General features: G+C 45.6%; 2 protein-coding genes across 5 annotated transcripts; one reads left to right on the top strand and one right to left on the bottom strand.

Moving 5' to 3' along the window:
• Positions 1-397: 397 nt before the first annotated feature.
• proca (protein C (inactivator of coagulation factors Va and VIIIa), a) lies at positions 398-5,674 on the bottom strand. 4 transcript variants are annotated; one of them, XM_064341638.1, is made up of 9 exons: positions 5,558-5,674; positions 4,951-5,028; positions 3,723-3,880; positions 3,291-3,315; positions 3,084-3,194; positions 2,614-2,754; positions 2,226-2,344; positions 1,664-1,781; positions 398-1,117 (listed from the first exon to the last, which is right to left on the bottom strand). In XM_064341638.1, the coding sequence occupies exons 2-9, from the start codon at positions 5,018-5,020 to the stop codon at positions 537-539; spliced, it is 1,323 nt and encodes a 440-aa protein (XP_064197708.1). In that variant the 5' UTR covers positions 5,021-5,028; positions 5,558-5,674; the 3' UTR covers positions 398-536. The 4 variants fall into 4 exon arrangements, with proteins under 4 accessions (XP_064197708.1, XP_064197707.1, XP_064197709.1 ...); XM_064341637.1 differs by having other exon boundaries at positions 4,951-5,044; positions 5,558-5,665; XM_064341639.1 differs by having other exon boundaries at positions 4,951-5,041; positions 5,554-5,659.
• A 6,674-nt stretch (positions 5,675-12,348) lies between these two features.
• LOC135258253 (inner ear-specific collagen-like) lies at positions 12,349-18,940 on the top strand. Its single transcript, XM_064341628.1, has 5 exons — positions 12,349-13,005; positions 14,206-15,744; positions 16,359-16,439; positions 16,743-16,823; positions 16,933-18,940. Exons 2-5 carry the CDS (start codon positions 14,817-14,819, stop codon positions 17,844-17,846), a joined length of 2,004 nt encoding a protein of 667 aa, XP_064197698.1. The 5' UTR covers positions 12,349-13,005; positions 14,206-14,816; the 3' UTR covers positions 17,847-18,940.
• Positions 18,941-19,416: the final 476 nt, after the last annotated feature.

Here is a 19,416-nt window from a genome sequence, read left to right as displayed (position 1 = left end):
ATTTGATTAACTCAATGTTTGGTTTGAATAAGGACTGTGATTCTTTTCTAGAGATAAAAAGTGGCATTTCGGTACTGCATCTCTTCCCTTCAATTCCTCTGTCCTTAGTTCAATCTTGCTGTCTCTCTTCCTCCTCCTCCCTCCCTCCTCTCTCCTCTCCCTCTCCTCCTCTCTCTCTCTCTCTCTCTCCTCTCTCTCTCCTCTCTCTCTCTCTCTCTCTCTCTCTCCCTCTCTCTCACTCTCTCCCTCACACACATGCATATACACAATACACACACACACACACACACGCGCACACACGGTTGGGCATGCGTGTGTTTCTCAGGTGAAATACTGGAAACCAGTCAGTTATATTATCTGTTAAAGGGATGCTAAAAAAAATGAGAAACCTGTGACATTTTTTTTCAAAGTGTCAGTTTATTTTACAAAGCAATGTAGACTCGCACCATAGATGGGCTGCTACCTTTACCCCCTGCGTGGGGGTCTGGGGGCCAGGACATTAGGGGCGGGGTCAGGAGGGGAGTTTAGGGGCGGGGTTAGTGTGAGGGGGCGGGCTTAGCAGCTGGAGCGTGCCCTTTGCGCACGCTGTCGATCCACTCCCGGTAGTTGGAGACCTTGGTGTAGATGCCCACCTTGTCTCTTCGGCCGCACCCCTCGCCCCAGGACACCAGGCCGATGAGGAACCAGGTGCCCCGGTGGCGCGTGACCATGGGCCCCCCGCTGTCGCCCTCGCAGGCGTCCTCCCGCCGGCCCAGCTGGCCGGCGCACAGCACGTTGCGCGTGATGTTGTTCTCCATGGAGCGGGCGCACTGGGCGCGGTCCATCAGCGGGATGTCGATGAAGCTGAGGGCCGAGGTGAACCGCTTCTTCAGCTCGTCCTGCTTGCCCCAGCCCGTCACGATGGTCCGGGTGCCGTTCCGGTGCAGCACCTGCTCCGCCAGGCCCCGGTCCGGCAGGCACACGGGCACGATGTACGGCGTGTAGCTCACCGCCTGCTCCAGGCGCAGCAGGGCGATGTCGTTGTCCACGGTGACCGTGTCGTAGTCGGGGTGGGAGATGGCCTCGTCCACGGGTATGGTCACCTCCGTGCCCTCTTTTTTAAAGCGCTCGTAGTCTCCTGTGGGACAGTGGACGGCACGGGACGGTGGACAGAGAAGAGGTCAAACCTGGATCTAATACCTGTCGCCTCTAAATAGATATGGTAATATATTACACAACTTGCACTTGCAGTAGCATTTTTTATTTTCACCAGCAATGAAAATGAAAATGTTCTAATCAGGGAGCATAGTCCAGTAACTAAATATGAATATTTCTTTGCCTCTTTGTGAACCCAACTCCTTCTTAGCAACGTGCAGTATCATTCTACCCACTCAAATTATTGTTTGAAATAATTTCACCCAGTTTAGACAGGAGTATAAATTCCTGAAAATTCTGAAGTAAACTGTGCTCACCAATATTCAGGATGGAGTCATTTTTATATTTTGGATCATAACATCTTTCAGTGGGAGAGTGCTTCAAAAATGTACCTATTTTCTATTTGACTGAGACCCCAAACAGGTCTTGAAGGGTAGAGAAGGGTATGAAAGAAGAGAAAGTGCAGAGAGAGAGAGAGAGATGGAGTGAAAGAGGGAATGTGTGTGGGTCAGCAGTCAGAGTTACCCACCCAGTCTTACGCTGAACCGCTTGCTGGTCTCCAGACAGTGAGCCGCAGTGAGGACCCAGAACTGGTCTATCAGCACCCCCCCACAGTGGAACTGCCCCTTCTCATTCATTATCAGCGCCTAGGGAACACACACACACGCACGCACACACACACACACAGACAAACACACACACACACGCACGCACATGTTCGTGCATGCACAGACACGCATATATATACATGCAAATAATAATGCAAGAATTTCTTTTTTGGTTGGATAGATGTTTCCAGGAAGTTGTGTATTGGTGGGATAGATGTAGCAAGGAAGGTGTGTTTAGGTGGGATTGATGTAGTAAGGAAGTTGTGTTTTGGTTGGATAGATGTAGTAAGGAAGTTGTGTTTTGGTTGGATAGATGTAGTAAGGAAGGTGTGTTTTGGTGGGATAGATGTAGTAAGGATGGTGTGTTTTGGTAGGATAGATGTATCCAGGAAGTTGTGTTTTGACAGCATAGCTGAAAACAGTAAACACAGGGGGAGTGTGGGTCCTATTTCAGATTTACAGAGGGAAAGATGTGCACCCCACCTGCCAGGGACTCTCTCCCTTCTTCCCAACCTCTCCCCCCACCATCCAGGGCTGTAACCCCACCCTGGGTTTCTCGTCCGTGACCCGGGGCACGATCTGCTGTCCACAGGCGTACTCCTCTGCACAAGCACACACATGAGAGTGTGAAGGCCAATCAGCCCTTCCACGCTCATCAATCCAGCCACTGTGGAGAGTGTATCTACACTGGGCACACAGGCGGACACAGAGAGAGAGAGGAGGGGGGGGGGAGGATGGAGAGAGAGAGAGAGAGAGAGAGAGCGAGAGAGAGAGGGGGAGAGCGAGAGAGAGGGAGAAAGAGAGACAGAGAGAGAAAGAGAGAGAGAGAGTGGGTGTGCAAGCAAAGAAAATGAGCGATGAGATGTCCTACCTGCGGGGATGCAGGTTCTGGAGTCGTCTTGGAGACGGTATCCAGAGAGACAGCTGCAGAAGCGACTTTTTCCGTCCTCACTCTCCCGGCACACTTGGTCACAGTCCCCGTTATGCCCCGTGCAGTTAAAAACTGTGCTGACTGAACACACACACACACACATAAACAACACACAACTGAACACAGTGCACCAACACCCAACTGAACACAGAGCACCAACACAGGCAGACAAACACATAGACTGAAGACACGAATCAGCCCCAACGCAAACAAACAAACACCACGCATTGACTATACACACGTATCAACAGGCATCTGAATGCATTTCAATGCAAACACAAACAACACATTGACTGAACACACATTCCAACATACGACTGAACACAGCACACCGACACAGACAAACACACAGACCGACACCGCAATTAAACTCAGCTCGCCAGCACAGACAAGCGGAAATGTGTGCTCACTTTGGTCACAGTGTCTGCCCTCAAAACCCGGGTTGCACTTGCAGGCGTAGGACTGGAACTGGTCCACGCAGGTCCCGTTCACACAGGGGTTCTTCTCACACTGGTTCCCGTCTGAGGGACCCAAAACACGCACACACTTAGCGCTCGACCCCCCCCGCCAAACCACACTCATGCGCTCACGTGGAATCAGAGACGGGACCCACCTACCCGTGTACACAGTCCAGAACTCCAGCTGTAAAAAAAAAAAATGGAAAAACCAGAAGGAAAACACCATCAGCCGATTGGTCAGCCATGTGTATGACATCACCTGTCGCACATCATCAGCTGTAGATGCTGTTGTCCTGTATTAATTTCACATGCTTTTAAATGACGGCTATTAAATTATTATTTAATTCTTTTTGTTTTTAATCACCCTGTCGGGACTCATTACATTACAGGCATTTAGCAGACGCTCTTATCCAGAGCGACTTACACAACTTTTACATTGTATCCATTTATACAGCTGGATATATACTGAAGTAATTCCGGTTAAGTACCTTGCTCAAGGGTACAACAGCAGTGTCCTTACCCGGGAATCGAACCTGCGACCTTTCGGTTACGAGCCCAGGTCCTTACCCACTGCGCTACACTCCGACTCACCGTGGCCTCTCGGGTCAGGAAGATCTCGCAGGCCTCCTCGAAGTCGCACACCTCCTCCACGCACTCGCGCTCCTGGGATGCGGGCTTCAGCTCCTCCAGGAAGCTGTTGGCCCGCTTGGTCCTCAGGACGGCGTTGGCCTGCGAGCCGCTGTAGAACACTGCCGGGCCGAAACATCACAGATTCTACCACCTGATGACCGGCTCTTTAAGGGTAGTTCAGCTAACTGCCTGCTCTTTAAGGCTAGTCCACCTAACTGCCTGCTCTTTAAGGCTAGTTCCTCCAGCTATTTAAGGCTAGTCCACCCAGCTCCCAGCTCTTTAAGGCTAGTTCCTCCAGCTCTAAGTTCTTTATGGCTAGTTCCTCCAGCTCTAAGTTCTTTATGGCTAGTTCCTCCAGCTCCCAGCTCTTTAAGGCTAGTACACCCAGTTCCAATCTCTTTAAGGCTAGTTCCCCAGCTCTAAACTGTTTAAGGCTAGTCCTCCAGCTCTAGGGTCTACTTTGAGGCTGGTTCCTCCAGCTCTGAGCTCTTTAAGGCTAGTTCCTCCAGCTCCGAGCTCTTTAAGGCTCGTTCCCAAGCTCCAAGCTCTTTAGGTAGTTCCTCAGCTTTTAAGGCTCCAGTCCACTCGCAGCTCCCCAGCTGTTTAAGGCTCCAGTCACCCAGAGTTCCAATTTCTTTAAGGCTAGTTTCCCCAGCTCTAAACTGTTTAAGGCTAGTCCACCCAGCTCCCAGCTCTTTATGGGTTGATCACCCAACTGCCAGCTCTTTGAGGCTAGTTCCTCCAGCTCCAAGCTCTTTAAGGCTAGTTCCCAAGCTCCAAGCTCTTTAAGGGTAGTTCCTCCACCTCCAAGCTCTTTAAGGCTAATTCCTCCAGCTCCAAGCTCATCAAGGCTAGTTCCTCCAGCTCTAATGCAGAAAGGATAGAAGGAACATTTGAATATCTCGCAGTTCTAAAGAATCTATGGACATGTCTAGAATCAGCTGGTTGCAAGACTCCATTTAATATGACGTCATACCCTCTGTCATGGGAATGGAAGCTTCACTCTCACACAAAGCTTTGCAGAAAAAACCACCTACAGCTGAAAAGAAAATCCTCGATGAAAGAGCCAGAGACCTCATACACCCCGACAAAGACCCATAAAGGTCTCGGACACTCGATGATGATGTCAACGACACCCCGACTGTATGATCGGACTGCAGCATTTACAGGGATACGGCGTGAGGCCTACCTGACGTGCCGACGACTCTCGTAGACCACAGGGCAACCAGGACGGAAATGCAGAAGAACAACTGCCCCATGACTCCAACTGGAAAAAAAACCTTCTGTCATAAAAAAAAAACTGTATAAATCAGAGGTGAGTGTACTAATAAGTCCACAAGCTGCGCAGGGATCGAGTGCTTTGAATACAGGCTGTGGTGCAAGATGTCCAGTTTTAGTTTGTTTATGTTCACTATATTTAGGTCATCGTCGTCAAAAATAGATTCAGAACTATTTGTTCAAAAATATACATTTTAAAAGATGTAAAAATGTTAAAAAAAAAAAAAAAGTAGTAATTTGTTTGCAAAATATAAAACCCCTCTTTTTTTATTTGGTTAACATTGATATATGGTTCCAAAAAAAAAGAATTTTGCAACCAGCTGATTCTAGATACGTCCAAAGGATTTGTTCTCTTGCCACAATTTGGATTTGTTTCCCCATAAAAAAAAGAACAAATCTGCATCTCTGAATCAGCAGCCTAATGTGAGACGGAATAAGGTCTAAAATATCCAGCTTCGAGCAAAAAAGGTACATTCATAAAAATGCACGTATAAAACATTAAAATGCATTTTACTTACATTTCGGGAGACAAGGACCAGGGCAAAAATGACGGTGCAGTGTTTAAACTGCGTTAATGACTAACTTCAGATGTTTACAGCGAGTCCACAGTCTGTGTTCATATGATTTTATCCAACAAGGACTGTTGCACGGGGCCCAAGCCCCGCCTACTTGCCCCCCCCCACCACCCACCCCCACCCCCCCCAAAACACACCAGCCACACACCAACAAACAGGAACACACAAATGAAGGTTCACTGCCAGCTTTCTCATGGACAGGGTCCGTGTTTCCATATCAGGACGGTACACAGAAAAGGCATGTGATGTCATTCTCCCACAGCCTTCGTCAGCAAACAGGACGCGAGCGTGTGAGTTCATTACAGATCACGTGTAAGCAAGGATCCAAGATGGCCTCATTAGCCTGTTCTCTTATGTTTTGTAATGGTTGATGTGCATCACAGAAAAACAAAGTCACTTAAAACATGTGTTATTACCCTCTGAACAGAGGGTGCAGGACAATCAGAACATTACACAAAAATGCATGTACGCCATTGGCCGATTGAGTTTCAATGTTGCACGATGACAGATCTACATCATTACAATGCATCATAATAGCAGTCACATGCAACCACTTCCTCTAGGTGGAGCTAATCCCACATAACAGACTTGTAGATAAACAATATTTACTTAATGGGGAGTCATCAATTCACTATAAGTTATAAATAGAATACAGTTTTGGTTTCTTTAAAATATTTTTTCAATGCCAAACAAGCTTATGTGGCTCATGTAAAGAAAGAACTTGTGATTATGTTTGTAAAAATTCAAGCTGAGCACGCAGAGAAGTGCCTTTATCCTGTTTAGTTAGTGTAAATATCTATGGTTATCATATTCCTGCTATCCCATTTCCTTTCTGCAGGGGGTGCCACCAAACTGATTTTCCTGCTTTATGTTTGTCCTTAAAAGTCCGAAATAAGTTCCCAGATGGAAAGAGAAGCGAATTGCAGCAAAGACATTCCATCTGGTATCCAGATTGTCAGCTCCTGTGTGTGTTGTGTCCTTGGTGCCACTTTACAGGGTCTTGATGGTAACAGGAGAATCCAGGGCTGTCCAACCCTGTTCCTGGAGATCCACCATCTGATAGGTTTTCATGTCAACCCTAATTTGCTGCACCTGATTCTATTAATTAGAAGCTCAAAGAGATCTCCAGCTGTTGAATGAGGTGCGCTTTGTTAGGGCTGGAGTGAAAACCTGCAGGACATAGACCTCCAGGAACAGGGTTGGGCAGCCCTGTCTGAGAATTAGATACTATCTAGACATGACTCCATGGCAACCTAAGGTGGGGAAGTCATAAAAGGGAGGACCTGCATTGGCAATGAATCCTTTGGGTGTTGGCGGGAAACAATATTACTTTACAATAACAGTTAATTCTCAATTCACACCTCAAGGTATCATTTACTGAATGTAGGTTGTTGAATGCATTAGAAGACATGACAGGGAATTCTGAATATAAAGCTTTGTGCGTCTTGTTTATACAAGTGCCTGTTTATTTTAGATTAGGTTACTCAATAATGCAACGCGTGAAAGTGCCCAATGGCAGAATTATACGCTTGTTGTTCAGTGGGTGGGTGTGTCCTTGTAAGCCTGTCCTCGTAGACTTCTTCCAAACCTCCGAACAGTTCATCGCTATTCATTAAACCAAATGCTTAAATGATAATTAACCCTTTAAGGCGTAAGGTCACAAATATGTGATTATAATGTTTTTAACTGAACACTCAAATGCTGATATAACAATCACTACTGGTAATTGAAAGCAATGAAGTTTTGGAACACTCACTTAAAATTAAAATAAATAAAAAAATATTACAAAAAAACTAATCTTCAAAGGATTAAACTACCACTTCAGACTGGAATAAAAATAATGTGCTTTTAATGGACAGGATGTGTCTTTATTATGTTATAGCCCTTAAATTATAGTATTCATGATTTTTACCTTGTTTTCCATCCATTTTAAATGGGTTTTCAGGTGTTTTCAATGGTACCAATGGCTTCAAATTAGAGTTTAGGGCTCAAATTAGGGCTCAGCTAGGGTTAGGGTTAGGAAAACGGTAAGTCTGAGGGTTGAGGCAAGTTTACGGTTGTGTTCAGCAGCTTGAAGAAAGGTTGGGACATGAGTTTTATTGATTTTGAATGAAGCAAAAAAAAAAATGTCTAGTAGCATGTGTACCCATGACCATACAAAATTTCTAATAAATGCATGTTTTCTTAGGGAGAACATTTTTCTTTTTTAAATGACCTCATACATATGATTTTGCATTTAAATTATAGTATTCATGATATTTACCTTGTTTTCCATCAACTTTAAATGGGTTTTCAGGTGTTTTCAATGGTACCAATGGCTTCAAATTAGAGTTAAGGGCTCAAATTAGGGTTCAGCTAGGGTTAGGGTTAGGAAAACGGTAAGTCTGAGGGTTGAGGCAAGTTTACGGTTGTGTTCAGCAGCTTGAAGAAAGGTTGGGACATGAGTTTTATTGATTTTGAATGAAGCAAAAAAAAAAGTCTAGTAGCATGTTACCTGACCATACAAAATTCTAATACATGCTGTTTTCTAGGAGAACATTTTTCTTTTTAAATACCTCATACATATGATTTGCATTTAAATTATAGTATTCATGATATTTACCTTGTTTCCATCCATTTAAATGGGTTTCAGGTGTTTCAATGGTACCAATGCTTCAAATTAGAGTTAGGGCTCAAATTAGGGTTCGCTAGGTTAGGGTTAGGAAAGGTAAGTCTGAGGTTAGGCAATTTACGGTTGTGTTCAGCAGCTTGAAGAAGGTTGGGACATGAGTTTATTGATTTTGAATGAAGCAAAAAATGTCAGTAGCATGTGTACCATGACCATACAAATGTCTAATACATGCATGTTTTCTAGGGAACATTTTCTTTTTAAATGACTCCATAGATTTGCATTAAATTAAGTATCATATTTTACCTGTTTTCATCCATTTAAATGGGTTTCAGGTTTTCAATGGTACCAAGCTCAATTGAGTTAGGGCTCAAATTAGGTTCAGCTAGGTTAGGGTTAGAACGGTAAGTCTGAGGTTGAGGCAAGTTTCGGTTGGTTCAGCAGCTTGAAGAAAGTTGGGACATGATTTTATTGATTTTGAATGAAGCAAAAAAGTCAGTAGCATGTGTACCTGACCATACAAATTCTAATACATGATGTTTCTTAGGAGAACATTTTCTTTTAAATGACCTCATACAATGATTTTGATTTAAATTTAGTATTCATGATATTACCTTGTTTTCCATCCATTTTAAATGGGTTTTCAGGTGTTTTCAATGGTACCAATGGCTTCAAATTAGACTTTAGGGCTCAAATTAGGATTCAGCTAGGGTTAGGGTTAGGAAAACGGTAAGTCTGAGGGTTGAGGCAAGTACACGGTTGTGTTCAGCAGCTTGAAGAAAGGTTGGGACATGAGTTTTATTGATTTTGAATGAAGCAAAAAAAAATGTCTAGTAGCATGTGTACCCATGACCATACAAAATGTCTAATAAATGCATGTTTTCTTAGGTAGAACATTTTTCTTTTTTAAATGACCTCATACATATGATTTTGCATTTAAATTATAGTATTCATGATATTTACCTTGTTTTCCATCCATTTAAATGGGTTTTCAGGTGTTTTCAATGGTACCAATGGCTTCAAATTAGAGTTAAGGGCTCAAATTAGGGGAAGCAAAAAAAAATGTCTAGTAGCATGTGTACCCATGACCATACAAAATTTCTAATACATGCATGTTTTCTTAGGGAGAACATTTTTCTTTTTTAAATGACCTCATACATATGATTTTGCATTTAAATTATAGTATTCATGATATTTACCTTGTTTTCCATCCATTTTAAATGGGTTTTCAGGTTTTTTCAATGGTACCAATGGCTTCAAATTAGAGTTAAGGGCTCAAATTAGGGTTCAGCTAGGGTTAGGGTTAGGAAAACGGTAAGTCTGAGGGTTGAGGCAAGTTTACGGTTGTGTTCAGCAGCTTGAAGAAAGGTTGGGACATGAGTTTTATTGATTTTGAATGAAGCAAAAAAAAAATGTCGAGTAGCATGTGTACCCATGACCATACAAAATTTCTAATACATGCATGTTTTCTTAGGGAGAACATTTTTCTTTTTTAAATGACCTCATACATATTATTTAGCATTTAAATTATAGTATTCATGATATTTACCTTGTTTTCCATCCATTTTAAATGGGTTTTCAGGTGTTTTCAATGGTACCAATGGCTTCAAATTAGAGTTAAGGGCTCAAATTAGGGTTCAGCTAGGGTTAGGGTTAGGAAAACGGTAAGTCTGAGGGTTGAGGCAAGTTTACGGTTGTGTTCAGCAGCTTGAAGAAAGGTTGGGACATGAGTTTTATTGATTTTGAATGAAGCAAAAAAAAAATGTCGAGTAGCATGTGTACCCATGACCATACAAAATGTCTAATACATGCATGTTTTTCTTAGGGAGAACATTTTTCTTTTTTAAATGACCTCATACATATGATTTTGCATTTAAATTACAGTATTCATAATATTTACCTTGTTTTCCATCCATTTTAAATGGGTTTTCAGGTGTTTTCAATGGTACCAATGGCTTCAAATTAGAGTTTAGGGCTCAAATTAGGGTTCAGCTAGGGTTAGGGTTAGGAAAACGGTAAGTCTGAGGGTTGAGGCAAGTTTACGGTTGTGTTCAGCAGCTTGAAGAAAGGTTGGGACATGAGTTTTATTGATTTTGAATGAAGCAAAAAAAAAAATGTCTAGTAGCATGTGTACCCATGACCATACAAAATTTCTAATACATGCATGTTTTCTTAGGGAGAACATTTTTCTTTTTTAATGACTTCATACATATGATTTTGCATTTAACATTCTATTCTTTTTTTTCCCGAAAAAGTCCTAAATCATTAATAAAAAAAGTTAACCAGCATTGTCGTTCCTCCTTCTTTAGTATAAAGGCTTACTATGTTTCATACATTTTACCAATTTTCAAACCACTGTGATGGGATTCTTTGTAGCCAGCAGTTATTTTTATGTTAATATAAAAAATATAAAATAATATTTGGCATGAAAAAACCAACCAAAAAATATAAGCATTGTAATTTCACTTTGAAAATGTAAATATAATTTGTATAATATATTGTTATTATATTATTATATGTCATATTTTATTTTTTATCTAAAACGGAAATGGTGATGGAGGGTATTGAAACGTGACCAATACCATGCTGGAGGGTGATCAGTGCATTATATCACATTACATTAAATTCATTTAGCGGACACTGTAAGTGCACCCATCTGAGATGCCAGACCTAGCAAAAAACATTTCCAGACCTGTAAGCGAAGTGCAAAATGCAAACCAAGAACCAAGAATCCAAATCCTAAACAACAACCGTAAAAATCCATAAACCAAAAAAAATACCATAACATCCTGAATTTGAAATATCAGATCAAAGCACGAGGCGGGGGTGGGGTGGGGGGGGGGGGGGGTGGGGTGAGGGTGGAGGTGGGAATGGAGAATATAAGAACTGCTCTGTCCAGGGCATCGCATGATAGAATGGTGCCATGCTGATGGGCTTATGAAAGCAGTGAAACCCCGCTCTGTAGCGCTAGCAGAACAAAGACCAGGAGGGCAGCGTTCACCGCGTTTTAGCAGAGAGATATTTGTCTTGTTTTTTTGTGGAAATGAGGGCAGTTATTTGATTTGGGGCCTTTCTTCTCCAGTGTTCCATTGTGTCCCATACTTTGTCTCTGCGATTGGGTTTCATGTGCTGTTTTTAATTTTTTTTTTTTTTTTTTTTGAAGAGGTGGATGATGAATAGGGTGGTGTCCGGTTACTCGGGCAGGAAGAGAGAGAGAGAGAGAGAGAGCTAGAGAGGTGGGGTGAGGCAGTCCTCAGCACGTCCAGTGTTTATTCGGTACAGTGGTCCTCAGGGGTGCCTCTCCCCTCTCCCCACTCTGGAGAGTTTCCATTGTTTGCCGTGGATGTGGGCTCTCTGGTTGGAGGACTGATTGGGTTCCTGTCACATGTGACAGACACATCTCGTGGACATAGTCCAGTGGGAGTCTGGTCATGGAGTCATAGGACTGGAGTCAAAGTGCTAGCTATAGTGCTGGAGTCACAGAACTCTAGCTCCGGGGGCTTAGAACTAATCATAGGACTGGAGTCCTGTGATTAACTTAAAGCAATGGAAGCATGGCACTGGAGTGAGTGCTAGAGTTACAGTGCCGTAGTCACTGTACTAGAGTCACAGTGTTAGAGTTATGGTGATGTAGTCTCAGTGCTAGAGTTATGGTGATGTAGTCTCAGTGCTAGAGTTATGGTGATGTAGTCTCAGTGCTAGAGTTATGGTGATGTAGTCTCAGTGCTAGAGTTATGGGGCTAGAGTCACAGTGTTAGAGTTATGGTGCTGTAGTCTCAGTGCTAGAGTTATGGGGCTAGAGTCACAGTGTTAGAGTTATAGTGCTGTAGTCACAGTACTGTGGTCAGAGTGCTAGAGCTATGGTGATGTGGTCACAGTGCTGGAGTTATGGTTCTGGAGTCAGAGTTTTTGAGTTATAACCCCGCTGTAGTTCTGCTGTTAGAGTCATAGCACCATTGGGGCTGGCCTTAGGAGCAATGCTGTCATGGGCTGGAAAGTACAGAAATGTTATCAGATCACAGTTACGCAAGGGGATTTGGCATCCAACCACCCCCCCCCCCCCCCCGTGCAGATAAGCTAGCATGAAATTAACTAGTGAGAATGCATGCCTAGCAACAGAACGCACATATAACCAATCAACTCAAGTGTGCATCTAGAATCAAGAAAACCCGAAACCCTTTCGGTAAAGAAATGACGACGGGGGCCTTTTCCTGATGCTTTCCTCCTTCCTATCTATCCTAATTGTGACCTTGTCCACTTGCGCAAACCCACAGTGCTGTGGACACCGTTCTCAGGCAGAAGTGAACGGATCATCTCTGGTCTCAGTTATCCCGTGGAGACCCACAGTTAGAATTAGGACGCCTGAGCTGTATTTCAGGCCAGAGTTGTCGCAACCGATGCCCCAAAAAGATCGTCTTTCCGTCTGACACCCCTTATCTCCTCCGCATCAGCCTAACAATATCGCCCTCACAAACCGAAGAGTTTTTCTTTTTTTTTGTTGCAATTTTATTGTGCCGATGTGCGCCACTATCCAAGATGTTAGCGAGGTCACCTTACATGCCTCAGCACAGAGGCAGAAGCCCCAGTTTTCACTGTCTGTGTAAACAATAAGATATCGCTTTCTGTCCTCCCCGGGAATTGTCTGGAGGACGAAAGGGCGTCAGCGTGAGCACTCCGGGTTGGTTTTGGGAGAGGTTTATAAATTGGCCCACCGTGGTGCCCAGGAGATCATTTGGAGGAACGTGTGGACTGGTGGACAATGGCTCCGCTATCCGTTGGACTGGTGAGTACTAATACAGTCCTGGGGCGCAGGTGAGGTGGTGAACCGCAATGGGTAGGAGGTTGTAGACCAGGTAGAGGATGGATATGACACTGAACCAAACAGGTGTGCTGGCTGACCAGACGAGGCAGGTGTGGAAGTGGATTGAGCTTGGGGGAAAGGAGTGGGAGTGGGGAGTGTGGTAGTGGTAGACCCCTGTCACGGTTGTCTGAACGTTGCTTGCACAGGCATTTGAATCACCGGCTACCTCAATCGGTTTCTTGACCTGTTTCTACCCATTATGTAAGAAGTGTGTTTGGGACATGTTAGCGTAACCAGAACAGTAAACGAAATTCAATTTTAGTTTAATTTATGTGCCTTAAACATTAATTGACTTTTAGATTAATACTCATTTTAATATCAATACTTGTTTATTAATACTTGGTTACTATAAATAAGTCTGTGTGTGTCTGTGTGTGCATATAACTGTAAGTCTGTAGACAGCAGTTAGTCCTTATTATTTTAAAGCTGCGGTTTTATCAGTCAACAGCTACTGGGTCTGCTCGCATTTATAATATTCTCAAAGGGTAAGAGAGATGTGACTTGCCTCTTTTCCAAAATAGGACTGGCCATAAAAAATAAAAATCTGCTCACAAACCTGTAAACCTGTGTTTAAGCTTCACGGTGTAATGAATAACTTTGACAAAGTTTGAGATAGCCTCAGACTGTTTTTTTGGAAGTGGTGCGAAAACTAGAAAAGGACTAGAAAGTTAGTTTTCTGCTGAGGATTTCCACTTTTGAATGCGAGGTCTTGAAAGCTTGAGCAGTGACATGTATGAAAATTTTGTGAATTCTGATGAAAAGCTCCCTCGCAAATGTGATGTTTTTGTTTTTAATTAGTTGAAATGCAGCACAAAACTGGTGTCTAAATCTTTCTCTCTTTGCACCTTCTTTCCACTGTTATTTCACCGTGCCCAAATTTCCATCTTTGATCTTATCCTCCTCTTCTCTCCCCCCTCTCTGTTTAATTTCTTTTCCTTCACCACCTATCCCTCATCCTCCTCTTTGTGCTTCCCCTTCTTGGTATCCCTTCTTTAATTCTCTCTGTACTCCTCTGTCTTTCCCTGCTTTTCATTGTGTTCTATCTTCCTCATCTCTTCATGCCCGCCCACACCCCCAATCCAACCGCCCCGCCCCCTCCATTCCCCCACCATGCCTGGCCAGGTGAGGAAAATCCTACTGGGGCTGCTCTGGCCCGCCCTCATTTTAGCCGTACCCAACCCCACCCTAAGCCCCAACCAACCGGATGAGCTCAATCCAACCCAAGAATTCAACCCTGACACAGAGCCCTATAAAATGGAGGAACACTACACACATGCAGAACACGAGCCCAGCACAGAGATCCCCCCAATTCCTGAACACTACCACCATACTGAGGGTCAACCAATGGCAGACCACAACACTGAGACCCCCCCAATGCCTGAACACTACCACCATACTGAGGGTCAACCAATGGCAGACCACAACACTGAGACCCAACCAATGCCTGAAGACTACCACCATACTGAGGGTCAACCAATGGCAGACCACAACACTGAGACCCAACCAATGCCTGAACACTACCACCATACTGAGGGTCAACCAATGGCAGAAGACAACCCCAGCACAGAGACCCCCCCGCACCACAACCATACTGAGGGTCAACCAATGGCAGACCACAACACTGAGACCCAACCAATGCCTGAACACTACCACCATACTGAGGGTCAACCAATGGCAGAAGACAACCCCAGCACAGAGACCCCCCACACCACAACCATACTGAGGGTCAACCAATGGCAGACCACAACACTGAGACCCAACCAATGCCTGAACACTACCACCATACTGAGGGTCAACCAATGGCAGAAGACAACCCCAGCACAGAGACCCCCCCACACCACAACCATACTGAGGGTCAACCAATGGCAGACCACAACACTGAGACCCAACCAATGCCTGAAGACTACCACCATACTGAGGTTCAACCAATGGCAGGACACAACACAGAAACCCCCCCAATGCCAGAACACTACCACCATACAGAGGCCCCCCCAATGCCAGAACACCACGCCCGCACAAAGCCCCACCCACGGCCAGAACACTACGCCCACACAAAGGGTCACCCAATGCCAGAACACAACACCCACACAAAGCCCCACCCACGGCCAGAACACTACGCCCACACAAAGGGTCACCCAATGCCAGAACACAACACCAACACAAAGCCCCCCCCACGTCCAGAACACGCCTACACAAAAGGTCGCCCAATGGCAGAGCCTAACACCAACACAAAGCCCCACCCACGTCCAGAACACGCCTACACAAAGGGTCACCCAATGCCAGAACACAACACCAACAGAAAGCCCCCCCAACGTCCAGAACACGTCTACACAAAAGGTCGCAAACCGTGGGGAGACAACCACATGGCAGAGCCCCCCCCAATGCCGACGGTGCCCGCTCACCAATATCCCGGCCGCATGGGTCCGCCCATGATGCCCACCCCGCCCCCGGACTACCTCCGCCTCCCCAACGACACCGATGGGGTGATGCGCGGGTTCGAGCCCTTGCCCACGGGACTGCAGCCCGACATGTCCTACTGCGACATGCTGCTGGAGTCGCCGGTGCCGCCGCCCATGGACAGCGTGCCCTGGTTCTGCGTCTGCTCCCACTGCAAGGGCAAGGCGGGACCCAAGGGTGACCGCGGTGACCGCGGCCTGCCAGGTGACCATGACCCCCCCAACCCCCCCCCCCCACCCCCCACGCACGCGCACGCACGCACGTTACACCGCTTCTTGCCCGGAAAGAGGCGTGGATGAACGTGAATGAAGAAATTACAGTGAGCACAGCACGGCTACATTTTACACGCTAAATTTGGCTAAATTTGGGTGGCAGTGTAGTATAACGATTAAACAACTGGCCTCGTACCCAAAAAGTAGAGGCCCTGATATTCTGGTAGAACACTGCAGTAGTTCCCTTGAGCAAGGTATGGCTTAAGCTGCATTGCTTCAGTATGTATCCAATACTATGTAAAAATAAACAAACAAAAAAATGCAACCAAAAATAAACAAATAAAAAGCTGTGTAAGTTGCTCTTGGTTAGAGTGGCTGCTGAATGCCCATAATGTAATTTATTTTCACTTGATGAGAATATCGGCCAATACACGAGAGTGCATTCAGGGTTTTGGATTTTACTCATTGAAAGGGGCGATAAGACATATTTGTACGACTTTTTAATCCACCTTTTTGCTGTTCCACATGACCTTTACTCCCAACATGAATGAATTAGAGGGGCAGAATCAATATTAATGAAGCTCACCCCATCCCATCTCTCTTCAGGAAGTCCGGGTAGTCCTGGGATAAGAGGTTTCACTGGGTTCAGAGGGCGACCTGGATTCGTAGGCCACCAGGGCCTGAAGGGTAAGCATGCAACTCAACACAATGTGAATGCATTAACACACAGCCCAACAGGACTGTGACTGCATTAGCACACAACCCAACAGGGCTGTGACTACACTAATTTGGCCCAAGAACACTTTGTGAGTACACTGAGTACACTGGCTCAACACTCCCGGTTGTAAACTGCATTCCTATCTCAAGGTTTTTTTCTGTTACTCTTTTCATTGAGCAATACATTGTTTCCATGTTTTTTTTTTCAGACTTATAAAGTTTTTGGGCAATTGTGCATTCACATGCGCTTGTTCACATGCCTCTCGCTTTCAGGACAAAAAGGTGATGAAGGAGGAAAAGGGGACCTGGGGCTCAGAGGATATACGGGAGCCAAGGGAGCCCCTGGTTATAAGGGTGAGCCAAAATTCAGGGGGGGGCGGGAGGAAGGAGGGTTACGCATAGTCTCCAAATCTCCATTCACACTGCAATTGCTGGGCTCACCCCTGCCACTCTTTGTTCACAGGGGACAAGGGGGACCCGGGCATAGAGGGGCCCCCAGGTGAACATGGGCCCCAGGGTGAGCCGGGACAGTGCCCGGCCTCGTGCGATATCACCCAGGGCCCCACGGGCGACCCGGGGCTGCCCGGGCTCTCGGGGGGACGAGGGCTGCCCGGGATCGCGGGTCCTCCAGGGGCCGCGGGGCAGAAGGGTGACACGGGTGACATGGGGCCCCCTGGAAATCCAGGGAGAGACGGGATGAAGGGGGATCAGGGGTCGAAGGGGGAGTGCAACTGCCGGAACGGCACCAACGGCGCGGATGGCGCCGCGGGGCCACCGGGGCCCAAGGGCCAAAAGGGGGACCTTGGCCTCGTTGGCATGAAGGGGGCTGTTGGCCCAAAGGGGGAGCAAGGAGGTAATGGCATGATGGGAATGCCAGGGCCTTGTACCCCTGCCATCCAATCAGCGTTCTCTGCAGCGTTACATGACGTATACCCCGCCCCCAACCTCCCAGTGCCCTTTGGGAAGATCCTCTACAACATGCAGGGGCACTACAACCCCATGACGGGCGTCTACGTCGCCCCCGTCAACGGCACGTACGTGTTCAGCTACCACTTGACCGTCTACAACACCGTGCTGAAGGTGGGGCTGTTCGCGAACTTCCACCCCGTCGTCAAGACGACCGCGCCCGCCAGCCTGAGCACCGCCTCCCAGCAGGTGGTGCTGCACCTGGCCCAGTTCGACAGGGTGTGGCTGCAGGTGAAGGACGCCTTCAGCAACGGCATGTACGCCGACAAGGAGAGCAGCAGCACCTTCAGCGGTTACCTCCTCCACCCCGACGTCTGCGACCAGCCGCTCATCCGAGAGTTCTTTGACCCGCCATCTGGGGACGAGTACGACTGGGGCAACATGGATGGCCTGACCACCCCCGTGCCTTAAACCTGGCCCAGAGTCATAATCACCTCTCATTGTTCGTGCAGGGGGGGGGGGCGGGGGGGTGGTGTTAGGAGACAGGAGCAGAGGCAATTGGTTGTTTAAGGAGGACTCCCATCCCCCCCACCTTCCCCCCAAAACACTCGTCTCTCTCCAACCTACTTCAGGCTAGTTACCATAGCGACAGACCTTTCGGAGACAGCCGTCCATAACTTTCTGATAGTCTTCAACATTTCTCTATGTAATTATAAGCAATATATACTGATACACTATCCCTCATAAATAGCTGCTATCCAGTCATACTTTATCCAGATAAATTAAATAAGTGAACTCACCTGTGTGTACCTGTCACCTGTGTCTGCTCTATCGGTTACTGCTCACAGAAAGATCCCACACTTGAGGCAGGTGGTCCTATGTGTCTTCACTGATTTTCTTCCCCAACTGTGGCTGTTTAAACCATAGACACTTGCAATAGCAATCTGCCAAACTATAAAAATCTAATTATTTATCAGTTATGATCAGCTGAATATTTTTTTTTTTAAACCTGAACTAGAGGCTCACTGATACTGGAAAGAGGACTAGCTCACCAAAAAAAAACAAAAAAAACAATTAAAAACACCTTGCCGAGAAATCTGGGAACAGAACTTTTTCTGTTTCCAGACATCCACCTTGAGCAGATTTACAGGTTTTGCATTCTGTAGCTCAATTCTAAGTACACAATATAAAGGGCATTGAGTCTGGAAAAGTCCCTGAATACGTATTACTGTCTATACATAAGATGGCCACAGGGGGAGGCTTTGCTTGTGTGCAACTGGCTGGTGGATTGTGTAAGGCTGTACCTGTAGACAGGTGGCAAGTCAATGTGATGTCAAACGAGAGGGACCTCTGAAGCCAAAGGTCAGGGTTCAGAGGTCAGGGGTAGTATTTGAAGCTCCCATAGCACAGAAAATGGAATCCGAAGACCACGCCCACTCCTTGCACCAGAGGGATTTATCTTATGTGATTCATAGATTTTATTTTTATGACAATTATTTTGTTGGTGTTGATTTTATTTTGCTCTGTATAATTTTTTATCCTTCCTAAAATAAAATGTTGAAGGAGAAGGCCCTCGACCCCGTGTGGTGTCTGTGAAGAGGTTGGACCCCAGGAAGCCCTTCTGCAGAGGCCTTGGAAAGTCCCATTGGCAATCGTTTCAACCATAAATTACGCGTGAACACACCTCAGAGTATTTTTATATTTATATTTCAGAAATATTGGCCGCCCGCGTTAGGTGTTTTAAATAGTTCACAGATTTTTTTAAAATGAACACACACACACACACATTCATGCACACACACACACACATACACACACACCAACAAACATCGTTCCCCTGAATATTATGTGACAGGAAAAAACTGAAAGCAAGAACAGGAAACACAGGCCTTTAATAACTGTCACAAATTACTGCAATTATGGAATTATAATCAAGTTGCATTCAGTATTACAAAAAATGAATTCAGCATTAAAAAAGATTTACAATCACCATTTTACCCATATTAAAATAAATTTTAATGTTACATCTCTGGGACACCCG

This window comes from Anguilla rostrata, chromosome 6, assembly GCF_018555375.3.
Source record: "Anguilla rostrata isolate EN2019 chromosome 6, ASM1855537v3, whole genome shotgun sequence".
Taxonomy (NCBI): Eukaryota; Metazoa; Chordata; class Actinopteri; order Anguilliformes; family Anguillidae; genus Anguilla; species Anguilla rostrata.
This window is presented reverse-complemented; position numbering and strand designations above follow the sequence as displayed.

Coding starts and splice junctions, on each gene's coding strand:
- LOC135258253 (XM_064341628.1), top strand. CDS start 14,817: ATGGCAGACCACAACACTGAGACCCAACCAATGCCTGAACACTACCAC. Junction 16,440..16,742: donor AGGCCACCAGGGCCTGAAGG/GTAAGCATGCAA, acceptor TCTCGCTTTCAG/GACAAAAAGGTGATGAAGGA. Junction 16,824..16,932: donor GGGAGCCCCTGGTTATAAGG/GTGAGCCAAAAT, acceptor CTTTGTTCACAG/GGGACAAGGGGGACCCGGGC.
- proca (XM_064341638.1), bottom strand. CDS start 5,020: ATGGGGCAGTTGTTCTTCTGCATTTCCGTCCTGGTTGCCCTGTGGTCT. Junction 3,195..3,290: donor GTTCTGGACTGTGTACACGG/GTAGGTGGGTCC, acceptor TGGGTCCCTCAG/ACGGGAACCAGTGTGAGAAG. Junction 1,118..1,663: donor GCGGTTCAGCGTAAGACTGG/GTGGGTAACTCT, acceptor ACTGTCCCACAG/GAGACTACGAGCGCTTTAAA.